The sequence below is a fragment of the Plecotus auritus genome (genome assembly GCF_963455305.1).
Source record: "Plecotus auritus genome assembly, chromosome: 7".
Classification (NCBI taxonomy): domain Eukaryota; kingdom Metazoa; phylum Chordata; class Mammalia; order Chiroptera; family Vespertilionidae; genus Plecotus; species Plecotus auritus.
In genome coordinates, this window is record NC_137774.1 from 151,512,239 (window position 1) to 151,535,622 (window position 23,384).

The window sequence follows — 23,384 nt, forward strand, 5'->3', positions numbered from 1 at the left end:
TCTAGGGGTCTGGGAGGCCCACGTGGGGCGCGGCCCGCCTGGCCCCGGCTCCTACCGCGTCATGGCGCTTTCCGGCGCCCTCGGCGCCGTCCTCCGTTCCCTCGGGCCGCCGCTGCTGCTGCTGCTGCTGCTGGAGCCGCCTGCACCGCGCCCGCCGCCCCATGGCCCACGCGGTCGCGCACGCTGCCCACACCCACCGACCCGCCACCGTCGACTGCGCGTATTTCCGGGTTGCAGCTCAAGGCCCCCTGCAGGAAACCTCAGACGCAAGTGATAAGCACTGCGACCCCTACGTCCAGAAAACAACGAGCGAAGGGATCCGTTGACAGCCTGAGTGTGAAAGTGGCAAAAGAGAGCAGCCCCAAAGGCCTCTCTGAGTCGGGTACTAGGGTTCTCCGCGTTGCCTCAGGCAGCTCCGCGGACAGCCTGATGTCGCGCATGCGCAGAGCGGCGAGAGGGCCGCGCCTGGGAGGCGAGGTTCCGTCGCGTGGGCGGGGCGGAAAGCCTACAGGCCCGCCTCCCGTTCCGCCCCCGGCGCACCCGCGCGCGTGGGTGACTGGTCGGATCAGCCCCAGTGGCGCACCCCGCCGCCTCAAACCTGCCCGGGAAGAGCGGCTTGCGCCCCGGGCGCCGGCGGGCCACCCCAGCCTCAGGTAACCGCGCCTCCCAACCACTCACCGCCCTGTCACCGCCTATATGTGGCCCGCCACGGTCGCCCAGCAATGGAGCGAGCCTGCCGTCCTCCGTGATGGAGCTGGCGGAGCGGTTCCTGCTCGACGCTCTCGCCTACCTTGAGTGCGCCCTAGGCTTCGTGGCCTTCGTGCTGCTCACGCTGGTGGGCTCGCCCTATGGACGCTACGCGTCGCAGCGTTCGGCCTGGCGGCTGGCGGCACCTACCGCCTGGGTAGTGCAGGAGCTGCCCTCGTTGGCCGTGCCGTTCTTCGTGTGCGTCGACACGGCTGCCGAGCGCCTCCGCCACTGGCCCAACCGCATCCTCCTGGCCATGTTCTTCGTCCACTACATACAACGGTAACGGCCGGCGGTCCCGCGCCCTTCTCTGCGCCCCCGACCCGGTTCCCTCTGCTTGCGCCCGGCTCTCCTTTTTTCCTGTGCTCCTGGCCCTCCTTCCCCCGTGTCCTGGGCTAGGCTCCCTGTCCCTACGTCCCCCAGCCAGCTCCTTCCGCCTGTTTCTACACACCTACCCACACACACACACACACCCACCCACGCCCCCTCCCCCAAGTTTGCTGCTCTTTCCTTGTGTGTGCCCCAGGCTCCCTCTGCGACAGTCCCCTCCATTCTTACCTGTCCCTCCTCCCCCATTGTCCTTGGCGCCAACACACTGCGCTCCCACCAGCCCCCAGGCATCCTCTCTCTGAGGGACCCCCACTCCCCAGTGCCTGGTGTTCTCTCCCTACACCTCTAGGCCCCACTTCTGTACCCTGCCACAGGGAGTTAGCTTAGAAATATTAGTCTGGAAAAGTGGGTGAAATATTAGGACTTTAAAGGTGGCGGGGGGGGGGGGGGGGGCGGGAGATAGAAGAGACTTGTGTGGATGAAAAGGGGCCACATGCTAACCTGACTAGCTCAGGGAAGGCCTATGTGGAGGGGAGGTCTTGCAAACTCAGAGACCTAAAGTAACCACAAAGGATGGTCTGAAACTAAAACTTTAACTAAAAGCAGTCCTAGACTGGTATCTTCCCTAACAAAGATCAACTTTAATCTTGACTAGCTTATTGTCTTTTTGTATCTATCATAACATACCTTTGAGTGTCCAGGTACCTTCCCTTTTTCGACACTCTTCAGGGCACAACTAATGCAACAGGACAAAGACCACGAATTTCCTCCTTGTTGTTATCAAGTTAATTATTGACTTAACTATCCTGTAACCCACCTGTGTAAAAGAAGCATGTGTCTATCATTTTACTTTTTGTCCAATCCCCTTTCACCCGCCTCTCTAATCTATGACCCATGGATTTCATGTAACCCTCTTACATCTCCTTTGATTGTAATGTATAAAGCAAGGTGAAAAACTGCCATTCCTCTGGAACATTATCACAATCCGTTTGGCTCAAATAAACTCACAAAAATTCTTTACAGGTTTGAATGTTTCTTACGTTAACACTTGTTTGTAAAATTTCAACCCAGAAAGTGTTAGCTATACAATAATCCTGGGCTTTATTGAAGACCAGAGCGTCTGGCCAAAGGTAAACCCCCCTCTCCCCCCCTCTCCCCCCCCCCTCCCCCCCAGCAACGTTTCTGGCTCCTTTTCTACCTCTTCCATTTGGTATCCTTGTCAGTGGGGCTGTTTTCTCCTGGGTAGGTGATTGCCTAGAAAGCTGCTTTCCTGGAAGGACTTTGTAAATCCCCCTGAATAGTACTCGGGGGCAGAAATTGGTCACTTCTGAGACTTTTCACCTCCGAATTATGCACAGGACCAAGGATTGGGAGAGTAGCTTTCCAAGCAATGACTTTAGACACAGATAGAGGACTTCTAACTCTTGGTTTTTGTGAAGAACTTTAGTGGCTGTGTCTGAGATCTTCAGGTTCTTCTGATAAGCTGGGCTCTCCAGCTCTTAGGCTTTGGCTTTTACACAGCTAAACCAAAAGGCTGAACAAAAGCTGGAAATCAAAATTTAAAATTTTTGATTCAGACATCAGAAGGCTGCACAGTTAAAAATAATATTTTCTACATCAAGAAAGCTGGGCTCACTTATTCTGTGAATGTGGGCAGGTTATTGAAGCTCTCTGATTTGGGGTCCCACCTTACAACACCCACTGCATAGAGAGGTAGTAAGAAGTAAGCATGCTTGTATCTCTGGGTGACTATCTAGGAACTTCTCTTCTGTGTGGTTATTAGGACACAGGAGTCCTGCCTGGTGCAGTGTGTTGTCATCTGCTTTTACGCAGGCACTTTAAGTAGGCAGAGTTCATATTCAACAAAGCCTGTCTGAGTCCTGTACCCTAACACTCCAAGAGTATTTCATTAAACAAAGTTTCTGTCAGACTGCTGGATTTTTTGATAATGTGGTTGAACATTACCAAATTTGTGGATGCAATTTGAATATCAGTAGAACTCTCGTGTCTATGTACACTTTGCCATACATATACCAGACCTGTGTTTGTCCATATGTCCGTTTCTCTAGTGGCTAAAAGCAGTCTCTGGGGTCAGTTTGCCACGTGTTAACTAATTCCCGTTACTTGGGACCCGAGATGAATTAGTAAATGGCTTTCCAGTGGGTTTCCCCATGTATGAAACAGACACAGTGATCATGCCAGCCTGTGGGATTGGCATTAAACAAAGGCAGCTCCATAAAATGCTTTCATAGTGTTGGCAAATCTGAATACGTGGTAAATAATACCATTTTAGATTGTCATGCAAGTGGGCAGATCCATGCCTATACTCTGTGTGTCTTTCATGCATGCTGCTGCCAGCTTTGAGTGCCAATAAAAATTTTTTGAAGACATGGCATTGGAAAAGAAGAGAGCACTTTACAGAGCTTTGTTTGAAAGCCTGGCTAAGCTTTTGAACTTAAGTTATGATGTTTAATCCATTCTATGCTCACTCTAGTGAAGGAATGAATGCAGCCTCCCAAAAGGCTGACGTCATTTCTAGAATTTTATACAAGACCGTTGGACTAGAGATTGCTGGGACTGCAACTTCTGGTGCTTAGACTAGTAGCTTCAGAAACTCTGCCCCTGAGGATTTGCCTAGTCAGGTGTAGTTTTGAAATCCCCTTCCCTAATTCACCCACCTCCCTAATCTATGACCAACGGATTTCATGTAACCCACTGGGCTATTTTTTATTTTTTAAGTTGCACATCTCACTTTACACATAGCCTGTGTGGTTTCGGGACATTGAATTTTTCCAAATAGAAAAGATAAACATTTTCCATTCTACCCTAGCAACTAATTTATTAAACAGTCATCTGACCTAAGTTGGTGAGCATTTGGAAGAGAATAGAAGCACCAGCTGCATTGAGCACTTGATACAAGGCATGCAGCTGAGGTGGGAAACACGTAATGGAGTCCCTCATTTGTACAGAGCAATGCAAGTGATATTGGCCTGAGTAAGAGAGGAGATTGTATGAATGAAGCCAGAGTCTGGCTAATGGCAAGAGAAGCATTAATCGGGATGTGCTCCAGAGAGACTGACCAGGCCCAAGTGGTGGCAACTTACAGAGCTTGGCAGGTGTCTGCGGGGGCCCAGTGTGAACTCTGAGGAGGGAGGCTAGGCCCTGTCCTAGGTGAGTTTTAGCCTCTCCAGGGGGTGGAGAGGTCTGAAGACAGATGGAGGGGCTCCCTAAGGTCAATGGGAAAGAGTATTTGCTTACAGGAGAGGGGAAACTTGGACATCTTTCTTCATCTGGCATATATTTACTGAGGATTAAGCTGTGTATCCAGCACTGCACACATTATTGGGGATATAGAGACAAGATAGGCCCTTAAGCAATGGAAGACAGATTGTAGAGAATCTGGGAGATCATTTTGGCTGAAGAGCCAGGGAGGGAAGGAAAGTCTTGAATGGCAAGAGGGAATAGCTGTGGGAAGGAACGTGCCAGGGCCCTGATCTCTTTCCTATTAGGTGGCAAAGGTCATCTGTGGGAACATTTTATCCATGACAAGGAAGTCCCACTCAAGCATGTGGTGTCCCTATCTTTACTATGACAGGTTGGGATCCACAGAGGGAGAATATTGAATGGCCCCCAGATTGTAGACTTTCAAATACCCACAAGGCCTCTTCTTAGTGACAGCCACCCTAGGTCTGTGCTCAGCAGATCCCCATCATCAGATGTGTCCCATATTCCCCGTTGCCTTACAGACACAAAAATGTGCAAATTTCCACAAGTAATTAAAACAACGTGGTGAAAGGGAGTCTGCTTACATGGAACAGAACGTAAAATGGAAAAATTGTAACATGATGGAGAACAAATGCTGATTTCTGTCCACAGCCAGCCTGATGAGTGAGAAAATTGAAATGCTTTGTAGCTCCATGGAACCTGGCTATTGTGTAGCCTTCAGCTCATTATCAATAGAAAATGGATTTATATAACACATTACCTAAATAAACTACCTTTAAGTCCAAGTACTTCATAGTTACTCTTAAAGATAATTTCCATTGTAAAGGATTTTCAACTTCAGTCTGACTTAATTCCTTTTCTCAAAGAGGAGGAATGCTTATTTCCTGCAGTTCCTAGATGAAGACAACCTGTGAGAAAAGGCTTTTGAATACCCAGACCTGCTGTAGCAGACACTCTGGACCCTAGACCCTGGGTCTTGACAGGTGCTAAGTATGTCAGTCTAGCAGGTGTGCTGCCTTTTTTACTATCTGAGCCTGACTCCCGGTCCCTAAGTGACCCTTCACTATGAGAAACTGCCCGGGAGCCACTTTGATCCTTGAACTGATGTCTAACTAGAACTAGATGAAAGGTCAGATAAAAGCCATGCCTGGAAGTCACTCTCTCCACCTCCATTCTGGCTCCTAATTGGTCTAGGTCAAAGGAAAACCTTTCTGACAACAGCTGCATGGATTTCCAAAGAAAAGTAAAACTAAAGGGAATAACATAAAAGGAGAAAGTCTGAAAATTGCTGAGAGGAAGCAGAGTGTTCCCTTCTGGAAGGCGTGCTGCATCTAGACATCTGGCTACTGAAAACTGGGCTCTTGTGTCTTCAAAGCCAGGAGTGCTTGGTCCACCTGAGGATGCTCAGGCTTGGGGAAGGACAGGATGAAGAGGAGGACCTTTTCTCCCTCCTGGAGTTCTGAAGGCATAGGCATCATTGCCCGAGCCTGCCTTTTCTCCTCCTGACATTGGCTCTCACTGCTGTCCTCTTCAAGGGCAGAAATTAAGAGAGCAATATAATAGACCTGTGTCATTCTTTTTAAGGCCATTTTGGGCCATGGCCACTTTTCTGACATTCACATGAGACCAAAGAGAAGTAATTCTTCTACCAAGGTCCTTCATGAATATCTTTCCCAGGGAACATGCTGGGGCAGAAGTCAGTGTGACTCTGCGTGACTGAGGACATAGATGCATGGTCTCCACCTCGAGCACAAATGCCCCCGACTGCAGCATCTGCCTGAAAGCCAAGTGCAGGGTCTTGAGCAAGAACATTTTTCTAAGGAAGTATAAGTGATGGCTCCAGACTATAACTGTGTTAACACTGTGGACAGATCACGAGAATTCTCGCTTCATATTACACACTATTTTACAACGATCATATTTTTAAAAGATATTAGCTTGTAAGAACATGTAATAAATAAGTTCAAAATGCAATGGGTATTTAATTTTAAAGCTTGCCTTTAACATTTATGTAAAACGTTTTTTGTACTCTTTCAATGGAAACTTATCTGGCCATTGGATAAAGCTAGCAATAAAACTATTGGTCCGCAATGTTAATCTAGGATTGGCAACTTTTTTTTTTTTTTTTTTTTTTTTTTTTAGAAAAGGGCTAAATCGTGCATATTGAAACTTCGTGGGCCAACAGACAAAATAGGGGATATTGTGTAGGTATTTATAACAGAGGAGAAAACAAATTTTCACAAAATTTTTATTGACACAATTTAAAATACAATATCTCAGTGCAGTTTTTGTCATGCAGCTGTAATGAGAAGGATGGAATTATTCCTTTGGTGGGGGATGACATTTCACATCCTTGGGCTTCAGCATTAGTATTTCCTGTTCCCAAAGTTTGTTGTAAGTGTTCACCTCTTAGTGCTAATGCGCAGTGAAATTTTATCTTAGAGAATGTCTTTCCACACAGGCATTGCCAAATATTGATATCAGTCCATGAGTTTATTATTTTAATTGAGCATGTTCATTCCTTGAGAGCCATTTATCAAATTCTTTTAGATTTTCTCAATATTTGCCTTTTAGTGTGTCATTACTTTGTAGATTAGTATCTTCCAATTGACTATTAGGTGAAACTCCTCAATTACACAGTTAAATGATTTTTGAAATATAGAAATCAAGGTTCAAAAAACTACTTTGATTCTAGAAATTATATCCACTGCAAATTTCTGTAAGAATGGAGACATCACCTCTTCTTTTAACTTTAACAGCATAAAAAGTATATAAAGCAGTTTGACCTGACTTGCCATTCAAACCATGTCAATTATCATTGAAATGACTTAAACACAGTATAAGTTTAAGTGATGTTTTGTCTTATAGTGTAGGGTTGAATTCACTAAGAAACGTTATCAGATCTGCAGCAAAGGCTAATTTCCAAAGCCCTTCAAAACTCAATAATAATGAGTGAGGGCAATTTTTCTGTATTAGCCCTGGAGAGAATGTAAAATTCTCTATTGACCCTATTGGTTCAATCACATGACAGATTGTTCTGGAAAGTACCTGATGATACAGGGAGTAACATTAAACACATCTTCACAAGTTTTATAAATTTGTAATGGGTCCATTTTTCTGTTCTACCCTTTTTTACTATCATCAGCTGTAACAGTAGATTCCACTTTGGGTTGTATAGAATTCGTGTTTTCTCAACTTCTTTGGAAATACTCTTGTTTCCAGTTGTTCCACGCAGACTATTTTAAGAGCCTCGTTTCTCAGTCAGGTCAACCTTGGCATTGACTCCTTAAACAACTGAGCAGTATCAGTGACATCCATGAACCCAACAAGAGCTGAGGAAGACTGCTCACTCGATCTTGTGCCTTGTTTTTGGTGTGTTTTTTTTTTAATCTTTATTGTTCAGATTATTACAGATGTGTCTCTTTTTCCCCGCCTAGCTCTCCTCCATCCAGTACCCCCCACCCCAGGTGTCCTCACCCACCCCCACTGTCCTCATCCATAGGTGTAAGATTTTTGTCCAATCTCTTCCCGCACCCCCCACACCCCATTCCCCCCAGCCTTGTTTTTTAATTGACTATTGGCATTGCTCCTGGTGTCCCAACTCCTCAAGCAGCTGCTCTCACGGAAAGCAAGTTTGTATTGTCTAGGCATGTCCCTTTGGCTGCTGCTGCAGCCAATTAATTCCCCATGGGGGTACGGCTTCCCTTGCTTGCCTAACTTGGTAACTTCCTTGGTTGTGGCCTCATTTTCATTTCTTTTGTAAAGAAATTCTGTGATGAGATTCTGTTTTAAATTTCCTCCATTTTTCTGACCTTTCCTGTGAGTTGGGGATACTCTGATGAGTGCGTAGTCTGGTAATGCCCACCTCTATGCTTTTGGCATAACTGGCATGTCATTGCATAACAAAGATTGCTTTGCCACCTCTAGTAATATCCACACTCCACTGTGCCTTCAGGGCATGAACAGTTCACTTGCCTTGACATGGATGTCGCTGATACTAAAATAAATGTGTCAAACAAGGATACCCATAGCACTCGAAACACTGTGTCATGGTAATTTACAGAGCACCAAGCAGCCATGCAGAGTGTTGAAATCACCACATACAGGCTCTATCACAGCCACTCAAGTCTGCAAGTGTAACTGCAGAGCAGCCGCAGAAAGTATGTAAACAGGTGACCAGGCCTGTTCCAATAACACTTTATTTACGGACACTGAAACTTGAATTTCATGTAATTTCCATGTGTCATAAAATATTATTGTGATTTTTCTCCCTACTACTTAAAAATGTAAAGTCATTCTTAGCTCACAGGCTGTACAAAAAACAGGTTGTAGTGCTGACAATCTAGAGTCAGGTTACTACGCAGCACAGGACATGAGTGACAGAGGAGGAAAGGGGTGTGAGGGAAAAACAAGAGAGGTTTGGGTTTCACCTTCACAAGGTGCCAGCCAGTGTTTGCCGCATTCAGAATTCAGCCCTGCACTTGAAACTGAATTGGGAGGACTATCAAATGTTAGCCGCCCTATACATGATTCTGACATCCTGGAGGGAAACACTACCACCTTTGCAGAATGTTTCCTCAGAGTCCCTTCTTTAACACTTCATTCATCTATAATTTTGAAACATGCATCCTCTTTTCTTCATAAGTTTGTAATTTCTTGTCCTTATTCTTTTTCTCTTTAAACTTGGTGTGCACCTAAGCCAGCATGGTATAACTGAAAAACATGATCTTTGAATTACCTAGATTGGCACGTTTGGCCAGTCACTAGCCCTGTGATCTGGAACAGATTACTTAATCACTCCAAGTCTTAATCTCATCCTCTGTGGAATGTGTATAAAGTCTCTGCTATGCAGGTAGCTGGGAGGCCTTATAGCTGATGGTGCTTAGTAAATGAGAGAGAGCCATTTGTGGTGATGATGGATGATAAAATGCTCAGACTAGGACGAGCTGTGGGTTTTCAGATATTGGAGGTTTTGAGAGCCTCTTGAAACCCTCAGTTTTCTGTAACTCTGTATCAGTTTCCCATTCTTTATATTGAGAATCCTGAGTTTGCGCACTACGGTGTACATTGATGAAAGATGATTAATTTTTTTTTCTCTTTTTTTTTTAAATATATGTTTTATTGATTTCAGAGAGGAAGGGAGAGGGGGAGAGAGATAGAAACATCAATGATGAGAGAGAATCATTGATTGGCTAACTCCTACATGCCCCCCCCCCCCCCCCCCCCCGGCGATCGAGCCACAACCCCCGGGGATGTGCCTCGACCGGAATCAAACCCAGGACTCTGGTCCGCAGGCCGACGCTCTATCCACTGAGCCAAACCAGCTAGGGCAAAGATGGTTAATTTTTTTATCTATAAGTTGTACCTTTAACAGATAGAGTAAATCAGCATATGTTACTGAGAATAATTTTTGTACAAGGAAGTGATATTAAAACCCTAAGACACTTAAAATAGAATTCCAGAAATACTTTATTGTTGTTCTTTTTGTTTCTGTTTCTTGTTTTCTCAGGTCCTTGATTTTCCCATTTCTGATCCGAGGAGGGAAGCCTACACCATTGTACTCATGTGTAATTGCATTCATGTTCTGTACCTATAATGGCTACTTGCAAAGCAGATACTTAAGCCAATATGCAGTGTATACTGATGACTGGATCACTGACCCTCGATTCCTAACAGGTGAGTGACCTTAGTGATGCACTCCACCATGCCAGTCATCACTTCATTGTTCGTGTTCCAGTTGTTTGCAGTGAAAAGGCCCACACTTCCCACACTTCTTGGGAGAGCAAAAAGTCTGAGATGGTTCATGACCTAGTTGCTGGGGGGGTGGGTCAAAGGCGGGGTCGGGGTGGAGGCTGGAGTGCTAGGGGCAGAATCAGGCTATCCTAGTGTCCCAGCATCGGGAGATGATGCAGATGCACAGCACCTGTGCCCACTCAGACACCGAAAGTGCAAATATCTGTGCTTTCTTGAGCAAGGAAAGGAAAGAAACATTGATGTGAAAGATTGGCTGCCTCCATGAATCAAACCCACAACCTGGGTATGTGCCCTGATCCAGAATTGAACCCGACTTTTTGGTGCACAAATGAGACGACGCTCCAACCTCCTGACCCACACCGGCCAGGGCACAGATACCTGTTCTTAAGGCAAACCTAAATATAGCAATAAGGTTCAGCAGCTTGAGCAGCCAGAACACTGAGGAAACTTGGGCACTAATCGTTCATCTTATCTAAGATAGCCGTGCACCTCCTACAGTTAATTGTAACACATTCAGATGTAACTTGCCCCTATAACCCTCCTAAGAGATATGAAATTAAACCTCAGATTTTCAAGCTGCCCCACAGTCCTTTATCCTAAGCTCCATAAAGTTACCTTTTGTTTGGCTTTTTCCCTATATAAATTTGTAATGATAGAGAAAACTAACATTTGAAGTACTTTGTTGTTGACAAAGTACTTTTACATTTCTCAGTCATAGTTTTTTCTGTGAAATAAAATTTTATTCCCAGGGCAGTGCCCTGGTCATACCTGAATTCTTACTAGGAGGGAGCTGCCTCCTCATCTATCAAAAGAAGGATGGATGAGAAAGAGTTTCAGTATCCTTTTCTAACGCCACAAATCTGTGCCTCCAGGAAACACTAAATTATATTGTTTGTACACTATCCCTAATATCTTCTTGATTCACCTGCCTTTAGACAACCTGATTTCCTTCTGCCCCAACCATCAAACGCAGGAGAAAGAACAGGTCTGGCCATCAGCCAGGAGCTGCACATGTATGTGCCTTATGCTTCCCCAACACGCTGAGAAGAGTAGAAATTAGGTCCGTTCACAGAAGAAAGGGAGAATCCCTGGGTTAAGCGGCTGGCCCACCATCTAAATTGAGTAAATAGCAGAGCAAGGGTTTAAACCTGCTCACCACACTGGTTTCCCAAAAGTAGCAAGGGGAGTGTTTTTGTTTTTAATCTAAAAGATAAGGGTTTTAATGCTTATTTGTGATTCTCACAGGAATCATTATTTGAATAATTTTGATGAACAACAACAAAACAAAAAGAATCATTTTGGTCTGTGAATATCATTGTCATTTAAAGGAGACAGACCACATCACCTGCAGATGCCTTGGAAACTGTTGTAAAATTTAAGACACTGATAAATTGTACACAGACCTCTTGGCTTCTTTACAATTGAAGAGAAGGAATCAAAAATGAAAAAAAAAAAAAAACAATAGGGAAACTAAGTTACTCTTTTTGCATTACATTTATTTCATAGAGCTCGGTTTTGTAAGGAGACTAATAAGAAATTGCATGAATAATTAATTGATTACATTTACGATACTTACCATGAAGAGGTAAGCAAATAATAATGATAATATCTTAACAAAAGATTTTCCAGAGCAGTAAAAGTCATTGATCTAAAAGAGTTTATACAAAAATTTTTAAGATCCCCAGATATGGAATTAAATGTTTAGCTTAGATGAACCCCAATCTAGACAGTAAAGGGATCTTGTCTCTTAGAAGAAGAATAAAGTAAGCATGGAATTTTAAGAACATGATACTTTCTGGGACCTCAAATGGGGGCCACATCACCTAGCAGTGACATACTGAAATGAAAAAAAAATGTGGTGAATCAGCTATAAATTTACGAATTCGATAAGTGACTTATATTACAAAATCTGGTAGGAACTGTTACAAGCATGTCAAACTCACGGTTGGCCGACCGCACGTTTAACATGCCTGGAAGAAAGCGGCCTACAGTGGCGAAATCAGAAGAACATTTTGAGACCCTTACCATAAATCAGAGTGCTTTAAAGTCCCTTTCTAATTGTGAAAAACTAATACCGTCATGATGACTGATGAGTAATTCATGTTATTTCAAGCATACATTTTTTTCATATTGAATGGAATGCCACCATAAAGCAACATCTGCCTTTCACATTTTTGAAGTATCTCAGAACAGTCAAGTTAACTTTTTTTTTTTTATCAAATCAAGTTATTTCTTTCATAAAACGCTATTTTGGCATTTTGCATTTTCTTTTTGGCATTAATTGATGTGATGCTAATAAGTCTCCTGTGAGGACAGCCCTCTGAAGACTTTTAAGAATGGGAGAGAAAGCATTCTGGAAGCTATAGGGTGTCCACATGCGTGCAGTGGCAGTGGAAGATTTTGTTGGGAGCTGAGGCAGGTGAGCAGACCTAGGAATACTGACTGATAAGTGATCAGGAAATCAGCAGTGTTGGAAGCCATGAATATGTATGAAAATGTTCAAATGAGGTTATAAAGAAGGAAGCGAGAAGGACCAGAGATTAGCTCCTGGGAACCAGCACCCCTCCGGGGACCTGTGTGCATCACACCCCGAGATGTCACTCTTCTCCTCTGCCATATGGAGGGGGCAGCCATGCCTCACACAGCTGTTATAACCATAAGTAATACCTCTAATCATCCCAGTCATTCTAAAAACATAGATTGTGACCATCATGTCAAAATATTTTTACTAGATCAGATAATTAATCTTATTAGAAAAACAAAGCCCTATTTAGCATACCTGAGAACATTAATTATCTTTCTAAATAAAGGACAATATTATGATTTTTACTGTCAGTTATGGCTTATATGTTATACTAATAATGATAATTTGAAGGAGTACAGTGATACTGTCCTTTCAGGCCTGGGTTCATAAATTTTGTAGTTTATCAACCGTAACACACTCATGTGTTTTTTTCCTTCAGGTTTTGTCTTGTGGCTGATAGGCATGCTGATAAACATTCACTCAGATCACATCCTGAGGAATCTCAGGCAACCAGGGGAGACTGGATACAAAATTCCAAGGGGTATGTACTGAAAGTGGAGAATTCATTCTAAAATTGCATTGCTATTCTATGGTGCCTTGCTATTCTAATTTTGCCAGATCTAGTAACTAATGTGTAGTATGTGTTAGCTGTAGTTTTTAATGTTAGTCACTATTATTCATAGCAGTCTCATGAATATTATTTTATTAAAATGATAAATTCTGGCCAACTGAATGGTTATTAACCAAAAAGGAAACTCTAGTTATCTCTGTTTGGAAAGAGAGAATATGGGGAAGAATTTATGGTTTACAAAGGGTGTCTAATACTTCATTTTAAAAAATATTACATAATAGATACCTTGACTGACCCTCCCTCTGAAAACAATTAAAAATGTTGGGTGAAATTTGCAGCGTGAGTTGGGGGGGAGCTCAAGTTTCTTCACCTATGAAATGGAAATAATAAAATCTACTTTCTTGGGTTAACTGAGAGCTATTATTATTGCTCATAACATATAAAGGGTTAATTAAATTAATAAGAAAAAGTCAGCCAAACCACTAGATGCTTAACACCAATAAAAACCTATCTACCGTTTTTCATCTTATATTCAGCTACTTCCTGATACAATTTAAATATATCAAATTATCTTAGTCCATATTCTCCTTAAATTGGTTTTGTATTTCTTTTCTCCATGCTTTGCTTTCAGTGGGTGAAATTTTTTTTTAAAATATATTTTATTGATATTTTACAGAGAGGAAGGGAGAGGGATAGAGAGCTAGAAACATCGATGAGAGAGAAACATCGATCAGCTGCCTCCTGCACACCTCCCACTGGGGATGTGCCCGCAACCAAGGTACATGCCCTTGACCGGAATCGAACCCGGGACCCTTCAGTCCACAGGCCGATGCTCTATCCACTGAGCCAAACTGGTTTCGGCTGGATGAAATTTTTTAAAAGTCATTTTAAATGTATGAATGTGGTATCAGGGAAGGAAGACATGACATCATCAGAGGGCAAAATCTAAGTGGGTCCTAGTGTCCAAAGTGCACACATCAGAATCTGTGGCCATTGCTGTCCTCATGCTGCTTTGCAGCCCAAATTAGCGCCACTTGGAGGGTCTGAAAAACCTCAAGCCGTGAATTAGGATCCATGTCGTCCTGATGGGTGGTGCCCTCATACATGGGCCAGGGCACACAGAAGGGTCCTGCCGTCAGCTCAGGCCTCAGAGATCCCCACAGAGCACACTCCAAGGTTGCAGAGCCATTGAAGAAATCTGGCACAATTAAATGTGAGAGACTTCAGATCTTAGAGTTAATAGAAACAGATTATATACTGAACACTTAAATGTTTAAAAAAATAAAAAGGGATTGAAGTTATGAGTTTAAAAAATATATATATATGTGTATACTATAAAAAGGACGAGCAAATATAAGTTATAAATCAATAGAGCTTTTAAAATAGGAATCAAGTAGGTAAGACTAAAACTTCAATGGAGCTGGAAGCACACTTACATACCTGGAAACCATACAAGGAGAAAAGCGGCATAAGGAACAAATGACCAAAAAATCTTACAAATATCAAATTACTTAAACTGGGGCCCTGTAGAGTGTGCAGCTCTGGCCTCAGGGCCTTTGCTTCTACTGCCTAGAGGGCTTCCACCCCAATAACTGCGGCCCAACCCTCCCAGAAAGTCTGGGATCAAAATTCACCTACCCAGGAAGGCCTGTTCCCAGCCACTGTCTGTTACCATGACCTCCCTCTTCCCCCAACTCGAATTCTAAGCCCTCTTACCCTTCTCTGCTCCCCACAGAACTCCACACCCTCTGCCAGACTCTGTGCTTTCCTTGTTTAGTACACTGAAGTTTAACATTCCAGATGTGGGTGGTGGGGATCTTATCCACAGTTTGCTTTAAGTGTTTAGACCAGGTTCTGCCCATAATGTAGACTTGATGAATCAGTAAAGTTTTGATGAGTGATTAAACCAGTGACTGAGTGAGTGAGTGAGTGAGTGAATGAATGAATGAATCTGTCCTTGAAAATTAATGTTTTCTTCAATTTTTAGTCTAGAGTTCTTTACAGATCCATTTTATTAAGCTGGTTCATTAATTGTTGTTCTGTATTCTCTGTCCTTGCTCAGGTTTTGTCAGTTTGATCCATTAATTAATGAAGTGATACATATTAAAGTATATGAAAACTATAGCATTTTTTCCTCAGCTAAAAAGATAGGTACTGATACAGGTAGATAGTTACTACTAGAATTTGTGATATGAAATAGTAAAACTAGTAATGTTGGAAGTGTTTCATTGATTAAAATTCTGTAAAAGTTGTATTTTCCCATAGTTGAATTTATGTTCTCCAAAGTAGTATTTACCGTTATCTCTTAAGTCAATATTTCCTGAGGCATCACTTTGTAGTCAATGCACCACTGAGTCTGTGCTTTCTTCTAGGAGGCTTATTTGAATACGTAAGTGCAGCCAACTACTTTGGAGAAGTGGTTGAGTGGTGTGGCTATGGCCTGGCCACCTGGTCTGTTCAAGGCGGGGCTTTCGCTCTGTTCACCTTTTGTGTTTTATTCACCAGAGCACAACAGCATCATCAGTAAGTTTTAAAACATTTTTAACATTTTTAATTTGTTCTCTGACCTTACTATACCAGTTTTTTGGTTAGATTTTTGAAATGTTAATATTAATTTGAATTGCCAAATCCCAGTTTATACCATGCTGTGTTTAAAAAGCACAAGATCATGCAAATATCTGAAGACTAACCCAGCTATAAGGAATCATTGGATACACATCAGCATTATCATTTTGTCCACCCTGTTCTGAGGCTCTGAATTTACACTGCTGGACTCTGGACTTGATGGTCAAGTTAAATGTCAAGCAGGGTATTTGGGATCTGACCTGGAACACGCTGATTACAAGGAGGAATGCTGACTGTGCAGTAATGGGAGCACAGAAGGCCTGCAGCTGGAGGGAAGGCCCAGCATCCTCCCCCACAGAGCCCGTTCACACCTAGGTTCCTAATGGACTATGGGCTCTGTGCAGCCCCCTCCCCCCCACCCCACACACACACATCACGTTCAAATGCTTCTCTCAGAACCAGAAGGATTCATACTCTAAACAGGCTTGACTGAAATAATATGTCAGTACTTTAGACTAAATATACATTACAAAGTCCTAGAAAATGAATAAAACAGCTAGATTTCATGCATCAATAATGATGACAACAGCCAGCTAATCTCAGCCCAACTTGAGGTCCTGTGTTTCTGGGAATCTGTGCTCTCCCCGCCTCCACCTCCACCTCCTCTTCCTTTTTAGCTACCTTCTCCTGACTGCCATCACCTCTGGGGGAAGATGCTGCTCCCAGATATTTGTTATGTTAGGTTTTAAGAAGTGAATATTGGCTGGTTTCTAATAATAAAAACAAATAAGATTATGCTGATACTTTAAGAAACTGGATCAGGGGAGGATTGAACAAGAGCATGCCAGGTCAATTGTCAGGCTCACTCCTCAAATGAAAATGAAATAGGAAAATCCCTCTCAGTATTGGAAAATGTAACATAAATAGAAAATACATAATTTTATTTTCTGAGGTATCCTTTGCACAAAGATTTATGAATTGAAAGGGCTCTTTGCCATTTGTTTGATGTTTAAATTAATGTTGGTGTAAACCAATTTTAATTGCTGAACAATGAATCAATTCAGTTTAGTGGAAGTATGTTTACAAATGTTGGATTTACAAGCTGAGTACAAAATGAAAGCTGTTCTTTTTTTTTTTTCTAGTAATCCAGTGAACCCAACTAATTAGCCCATCAGATAAACTGATTTCAAAAGAAAACAGTCCACAGGGCTATTCCTGCATCAAAGCAGCATTTTGTTACAACAAATTTCTGTCTGTAACAGAAGTATTTAATTCATAAATGATTATCTTGATCATTAAGTGCTATGTCGGACACGTTGGGTCAGCTGGGCAAAGTGCTAACAGATATTCTGGTTTGAGGGCAACATTTCAAGGAATTTTAAGGAGACGGGTTTTCACATGGCTTCCTTCCCATCCGCCTTGGGCAGTCGTGCTTATGCAGTGGACCAGAGCTCAGGCTGCCACGCTTCTGCAGCTGTGAGGTGGTTGAGTGAGGATGTACGTAAACTTGTCACATCTCAAAGCTGCACCTTGGACCCCAGCCAGGGAGGATAGCCTTTGAGGAGGGGCTCTGTTGAAATAAAGAACATACTTACCCATTTGTTAAGTTTAATGTCACTTAAAAAGTGAATTCAGTGTGTCTTTAAGACACTAATTGATAGTGTGATGATTACAAATATGTTTATGAAATGCTGCTTTGGTCTCACAGCTCCATTCATCAGACTCGAATACAAAGAGCAGGACTTGTGAATGCTTGCAAAGTTTTTGTTCAGCTGTCACTGACCTGACTCTACTAGAGAAAGACTTCCACAAGAGAAATGTAGGAACATGAAACTGTTTGTGAGCCAGAAAAAACAGTAACAGCTTTGAAGAATTACCTCAGATTTAGCAAAACCTGAATTAGATGAAGTGGGCAGTCCTCAGCCGGGGGTCATTTCACTTTCAACCAGAAGGCAAGGGCGCATTAGTTCAGGCGCCATAATCACAAAATCAAGACAAAAAATTGGCATCCAACTCTGGTCCGTTTACATGAGTGAGAGCTTTTTGATTCTAGAGATAGAAATATGAGTGAAAAAATAATAGAAATCATGCTGCTTATTCCCCTTTTAAAAATATTTATGCATATACCCTTAATCATAAGTCTTCAAATATAATTTTTTGAGGTGAATTTGTGATCTTAGTGATGAAATAATTGAGAAAATTTTCCTCTAATGATTTAACAAGTTATATTTTATTCCTATGAAATGGTTTCTATGAAGTTCATTTAACATATTTCTTGTTGGATGAGAAAATTCTGCTCTGATAAAGGTTCTTTGTGACAGCGGGTAGAATCCAGCCTGCTGCATAGCACTTCACGGCAGGGCTGTCACAGCCCTCTAACATCCTGCAGGCGTGTGGGTGTGCTGGCCTGCTTTTTCTATTTTAGGCTGTCCTTTGCTTCCATTCTTGTTCTTTTTAGGCTAGTGTGTCCCTCTTCAATGGACAGTTTCTAGGAGAGAGGAGCTCACCTCCTGCCTCTCCTAACACAGTGCCCAACACTGTTGATTTATGGGGAAGCTCTTAGAAACTTGTCCATGGTTCATGTTTTAAGTCCCAAGCAGGCTGTCTTAGTCTCTTCAGGCTGCTATAACAAAACACCATAAACAGGGTACCTTATAAATAACAAACATTTCTTTCTCACAATTCTAGAGGCTGAAAGTCTGAGATCAGGTGCCAGCATGGTCAGGTTCTGGCAAAGGCCCTCTTCTGGGTTGCAGACAGTACCTTCTCACTGTATCCTCACATGGCAGAAGGAGCAAGGAGCTTTTGGGGGGCCCCTTTTATCAGGACACTAATCCCATCATATGGCTCCAGCCTCACTTCCCAAAAGCTTCATCTCCCAAATCCATCACCTTAGGTTTTTAACATACGAATTTTGGGGGATACACATTCAGACAGTTGCATAGGCCTATAAAAAATGTCAGTGATTAATGAGTAAATACATGTATAATGCACTTGTACACACTTTGCACTTCTGTTGTCTGTGGCCATATCTGCCATAAGCACTCTTGTCTGCAGCACATCACTGAGCTGGAAAAGGCTGTTGTTGCTACACTTGATCCACAGGTCCACTGCCCAGCTCCTCCGGACTTTGCTCATTACATGTCCTTTTGGGTGTACAGAACAGCATCTGAAAGTAAACATGTTATTCTCCCATAATTCTCTATTTGTGGGTAACAGTGCTAAACCTCACCAAAATCTAAATTCCATAGGACTTCGCACACTCACTTTGTTTGCTGTTGTCATATGTTGCTGTCATGTTAACAAATAACTAATTGTTTTCCGGCATGAGTTTTAATCTGTTTAGCATTCTTTTGAGCTCATGGAAACTCCATTTTTCTATTTCTTCATCAAATTATTTTAAATTTTTATTCTGCCTACTTAGTTTCCACCCTTCTCAACTAGCTGTTACCCCAAAATGAATCAATGTGCCTTTGTTGATATAATTTATATCAGAATGGAAAAGACCTGTTTGTTCTGAATGCAGGGCCCAATGATGAATGAGCCCATGTTGTATTTTCCCAGGTCTGTTTCAGAGTTGCCAGCTTGGGTGCCCATTCCACAGACTCTGGGTATGAAGCAGTAGTTCTCTTCTGGGGATTGGAAAAAACTACCAGTCACCAGGAAATAATTAAGATATACCTACTGGGTTCCTCTCCTCTCCCCGAGTCTGCACGCTTCCTAGGTCTGGAAAGATGTCTCCTCCGTATGTTAATCAGCATCTTTATCACAAATCAGTAGTTTTTCTTGCCAATATAAGGGTGGGTTATATAAGTCACTTGTGAATCATACTTTATAATCACATATATCTAATTATTCATGATATAGATAAAATCAACCTATGTATCTGAAATGCCAAAGTTTTTATTACTATTAAAAACTGTATGCCTTGATGATACAAAAAAATATTGTTCCTTTTGCTAGCATGTATTACATGTTTAAGTGACAAAATTATTTCCTTTTTTAATGTCTTTTTTTCATTGTAGGTGGTACCTTGAGAAATTTGAAGATTATCCAAAATCCAGGAAAACTCTAATTCCATTTTTGATTTAAGTCCATTGTCAGTGGAATTATCTTCAACTTCATGCTTTTTTTATAATGTTTCTCTAGGGATTATATAAATGAATTATTTCTCTGTCATTTTCCTGCTACTTCATCTTTTTCAAGATTTGCCCTAGGAATTGTTTTCCTAGTAAATTTGTAAGCTACCTAATAACTTAGCAGTCAAACTGAAATGCAGGTTGAAGTATTCTACTGCATACCAGGGTAGGGCTCTGGAGCTTTGGGTAATGGCTGCTGACCATTTCTCTGATTTTGGACTTTTGGTTATGTCCAGCTGAATGTGCACAAGACCAGAATGTACATACCATCTTTGAAGACCTTCCATTAGCCCTTGTACAATCCCATAGAACAGTTCTGACAAGATCAAAGGCAATATTGTCCCTTCTCCCCATAGAGTCATGATCTGACTTCTAGGTCCCTCTCATCCCACTGGGTACCCACAGTATAGTCAGGGACTCAGAAATGCAAGGCCTCTCCCTGCTGGGTGCTATGCAGGCAGAGAACTTGGGGATGGAGAAAGGAGATGTCTGAGGCCCGGCTGAGGCCTGGGCAAAAGGCACCTGCCGCTGCTCCAGTCTGGCCCACCAGGTGACTGCGCTGGCAGGGCAGCATGCTGGGATATTTTAAGGAGCAAGCTACTCTGTCCCCCACAAAGGGACTTTGTGGAGGTGTGAGGGTGGGAGTAGGCAGGTGCAGCAGAGCAGTCGCACCTCCTGCACTTCCCAGTCTCGGGTCACTTGCCGTAAACCAGCATTATTCCCTGGTCTGAGATGCTTTTTCTTTCTTTTTTCTGAGTTCCAGATCTAGAAATTTTTTTTTTTTTTTGAGAGGGAGATAGAAAAACATTGATGTAAGAGAAACTGATCACCGGCCTCCTACACATACCCTGACCTGGGATCCAGCCCACAACCAGGGCATGTGCCCTGATGGAATCAAATCAGGTGATCTTTTGATGCATGGAGCCACACTCAACCAACTGAGCCACACTGGCCAGGGCTAGAACTAGAAATTTTGAAGGCACTTTTTTAAAAGTACATCTCAACATTGCAAAATGATACCTTGAAGCAGAATTTCTTGCTTAAGATACATTTGAAGGTTCACGAATATAATTGACAGTGAAAAAAATGTACTACTTGCCAGCCGGCATGGCTCAGTGGTTGAGCATAGACCTATGAACCAGGAGGTTACAGTTCAGTTCCCAGTCAGGGTATATGCTGGGTTAGGAGCTCGATCCCCAGTGTGGGGCGTGCAAGAGGCAGCCTATCAATGATTCTCTCTCATCATTGATATTTCTCTCCCTTACTCTTTGAAATATATATATATATATATATTTTTTTTAAATATATTTTATTGATTTTTTACAGAGAGGAAGGGAGAGGGACAGAGAGTTAGAAACATCGATGAGAGAGAAACATCGATCAGCTGCCTCCTGCACACCCCCCACTGGGGATGTGCCTGCAACCAAGGTACATGCCCTTAACCGGAATCGAACCTGGGACCCTTCAGTCCGCAGGCTGACGCTCTATCCACTGAGCCAAACCGGTTAGGGCTTTTTTTTTTTTTTTTTTTTTTTAATGTACTACTGGGCCAGGTATTTAAAAGAAATCTCCAACTAGAAAGCTGTTCACTCTCTGTGAAAATCTAATGAACTCCTGGTAAAGGTCCCCTCCCTTGTCCCTTGGGGCAGTGTTGTCTCAGTTGCTGCCACATTTCCAGAGGTGAAAACCAAAAGAGAAATGGAAAAGGTGAGACTGTTCACTTCTGATCTGCTGTTCAGGAGTCCTCCAGATAACACCTGAAGTGGTGTCCTGTCAGCTTACTCACTGCTGCCCCCCATCTCTCCAGACCCCTAAGACCCCATCAGCTCCCCCACCCTTCTCCTGGCTCACCTACCAAGTAGGGCCTCCCTCCCTCATGAGTTTTCATGTAGAAACTCTGTTCTCCGTGGGCTTTTGGAGTTTCTTAGGGGTTTAGAATTACACAGAAATCTTCCTGATGCGGCTGTGCTTCATTTTCACTAAAAACAGAATGATTTTGCGGGGAAATTTTATTATTAATGAACTTTGGCTCCTTTTCAGACCAAATAATTACTTGAAACTATAAAGCAATAAATATTTGGGATCTCAGGAAAACTCAAACAGCTGAGCCAGTCTCGTTGGATTCGGGTCCCTGTGTTTTGGAAGGCGCACCTGGGCAGAAGATGTGTCCAGAACCAGAGAAGCTCCCTGTGAGCATTACTTCTAAGTGCTGCCGTTTCATTGGAATGGCCCACGTGTGCAGAAGGTTGGCTTAACTCAAGATCTGATGCAGAATTTCTGCTTTCCCGGCACACACTGGATGGATGACTAAAATGGAAACAAATCCTGTCCTATCTTGTCGTTCTGCCCTTCATTTCCTTACAGCTTAGGAAATCATCTTCAGTCTTTGTGTTAATTATACTAATTAAGGAGATTAATAAAATTACTGTCAAAAGTCTCATTGTTTTTGTTACTCTTTATTGACATTTCTTCTTCACTCTAGAAGTTCAGACAATAACATTTTTAGCCCTGAAAACTTCGTACCTACATTAGCATTTCATAACATCAATATTCTTATCTATATCAATAGGGCCATGTAACATTCTTCCTACAAATTTTATGCATTTCTGTTAAGGTTATTTTTAGATAATTGATATTTTGCTTATTGTGAATGAGAACGTATCCCTAAATATTTTTTTAAATATATTTTATTGATTTTTCACAGAGAGGAAGGGAGAGGGAGAGTTAGAAACATCGATGAGAGAGAAACATCAATCAGCTGCCTCCCACACACCCCCCAATGGGGATGCTCCGCAACCAAGGTACATGTCCTTGACCAGAATCGAACCCGGGACCCTTGAGTCCGCAGGCCAACGCTCTATCCACTGAGCCAAACCGGTTAGGGCGCTAAATATTTTTTATAACTAGGATAAATCAAAGCTATTGAAGTTTGTTAATTTATCGTATCTAGCCATGCTTCTGAAATTACTTGATAAGCTCTCAAATTTTTTGTTGTTATTGTTATTCTTAGGTTCCCCAGTTTTGCAGTCATATCATTTGCAAATATCTTTTTATAAATATTTTAAAAATATTTTTATTGATTTTTAGAGAAAGAGAGAGAAACATTGATGTGACAGTGAAACATCAATTGGCTGCCTCCTCCATGCCCCCCTACCAGGGATTGGTTGATAACCTGGCCATGTGCCATGACAGTGGAATCAAACCCATAACCTTTTGTTGCATGAGATAATGCCCAACCAACTGATCCACACTGTCCAGGGCATCATTTGAAGCTATTTTGTTTTTGTTTGCTTAAATTCGCAAGAAATTTAACAATTTTGATAATGGAGGTGATTGTCAGGATCCTCGTGTCATTTTAACAGGAATGCCTTTTTTTTTTTTTTGAGATTACCATTTTAAGCATTCTTTTCTCTTTATACAAGGTTATTTTCTACTTTAGCCATTGGAATTATGTCTTTGCTTTTAAAAAAAAAAATCTGAGATTTTCAAATGTGTTGTGTCAGAAATGAGAAAGGGGGTTTGCCAACAG

At 42.3% G+C, this 23,384-nt stretch overlaps 2 protein-coding genes across 5 annotated transcripts in view; one reads left to right on the forward strand and one right to left on the reverse strand.

The window, feature by feature from the left end:
* NSUN2 (NOP2/Sun RNA methyltransferase 2) overlaps positions 1–1,194 on the reverse strand; it is a 29,051-nt gene extending 27,857 nt beyond the window's left edge. The window contains exon 1 of one of the 2 annotated variants that reach the window (XM_080678425.1): positions 791–1,194. Coding sequence is in view for 1 of the 2 variants with exons in the window: in XM_080678424.1 (XP_080534550.1) it covers positions 56–163 (108 nt within the window). In the remaining variant the exon portion in view is untranslated. Of the gene's footprint in view, positions 1–55; positions 564–790 lie in introns of those variants that run through there. The other variant, XM_080678424.1, reaches the window with a different exon arrangement.
* Positions 539–22,292, forward strand: SRD5A1 (steroid 5 alpha-reductase 1). Of its 3 annotated transcripts, none has more exons than XM_080678428.1 (5): positions 539–1,029; positions 9,812–9,978; positions 13,020–13,121; positions 15,524–15,674; positions 21,896–22,292. In XM_080678428.1, exons 1-5 carry the CDS (start codon positions 749–751, stop codon positions 21,918–21,920), a joined length of 726 nt encoding a protein of 241 aa, XP_080534554.1. In that variant the 5' UTR covers positions 539–748; the 3' UTR covers positions 21,921–22,292. The 3 variants fall into 3 exon arrangements, with proteins under 3 accessions (XP_080534554.1, XP_080534552.1, XP_080534553.1); XM_080678426.1 differs by lacking the exon at positions 21,896–22,292 and adding an exon at positions 19,742–19,948; XM_080678427.1 differs by lacking the exon at positions 21,896–22,292 and adding an exon at positions 19,281–19,460.
* Positions 22,293–23,384: the final 1,092 nt, after the last annotated feature.

What these genes read in the sequence shown, in the direction of transcription:
- SRD5A1 (XM_080678426.1), top strand. Translation starts at nt 749, where the DNA reads ATGGAGCTGGCGGAGCGGTTCCTGCTCGACGCTCTCGCCTACCTTGAG. An exon ending in TTCGTCCACTACATACAACG is followed by an intron (nt 1,030 to 9,811) that starts GTAACGGCCGGC and finishes TTGTTTTCTCAG; the next exon opens with GTCCTTGATTTTCCCATTTC. An exon ending in TGACCCTCGATTCCTAACAG is followed by an intron (nt 9,979 to 13,019) that starts GTGAGTGACCTT and finishes TTTTTCCTTCAG; the next exon opens with GTTTTGTCTTGTGGCTGATA.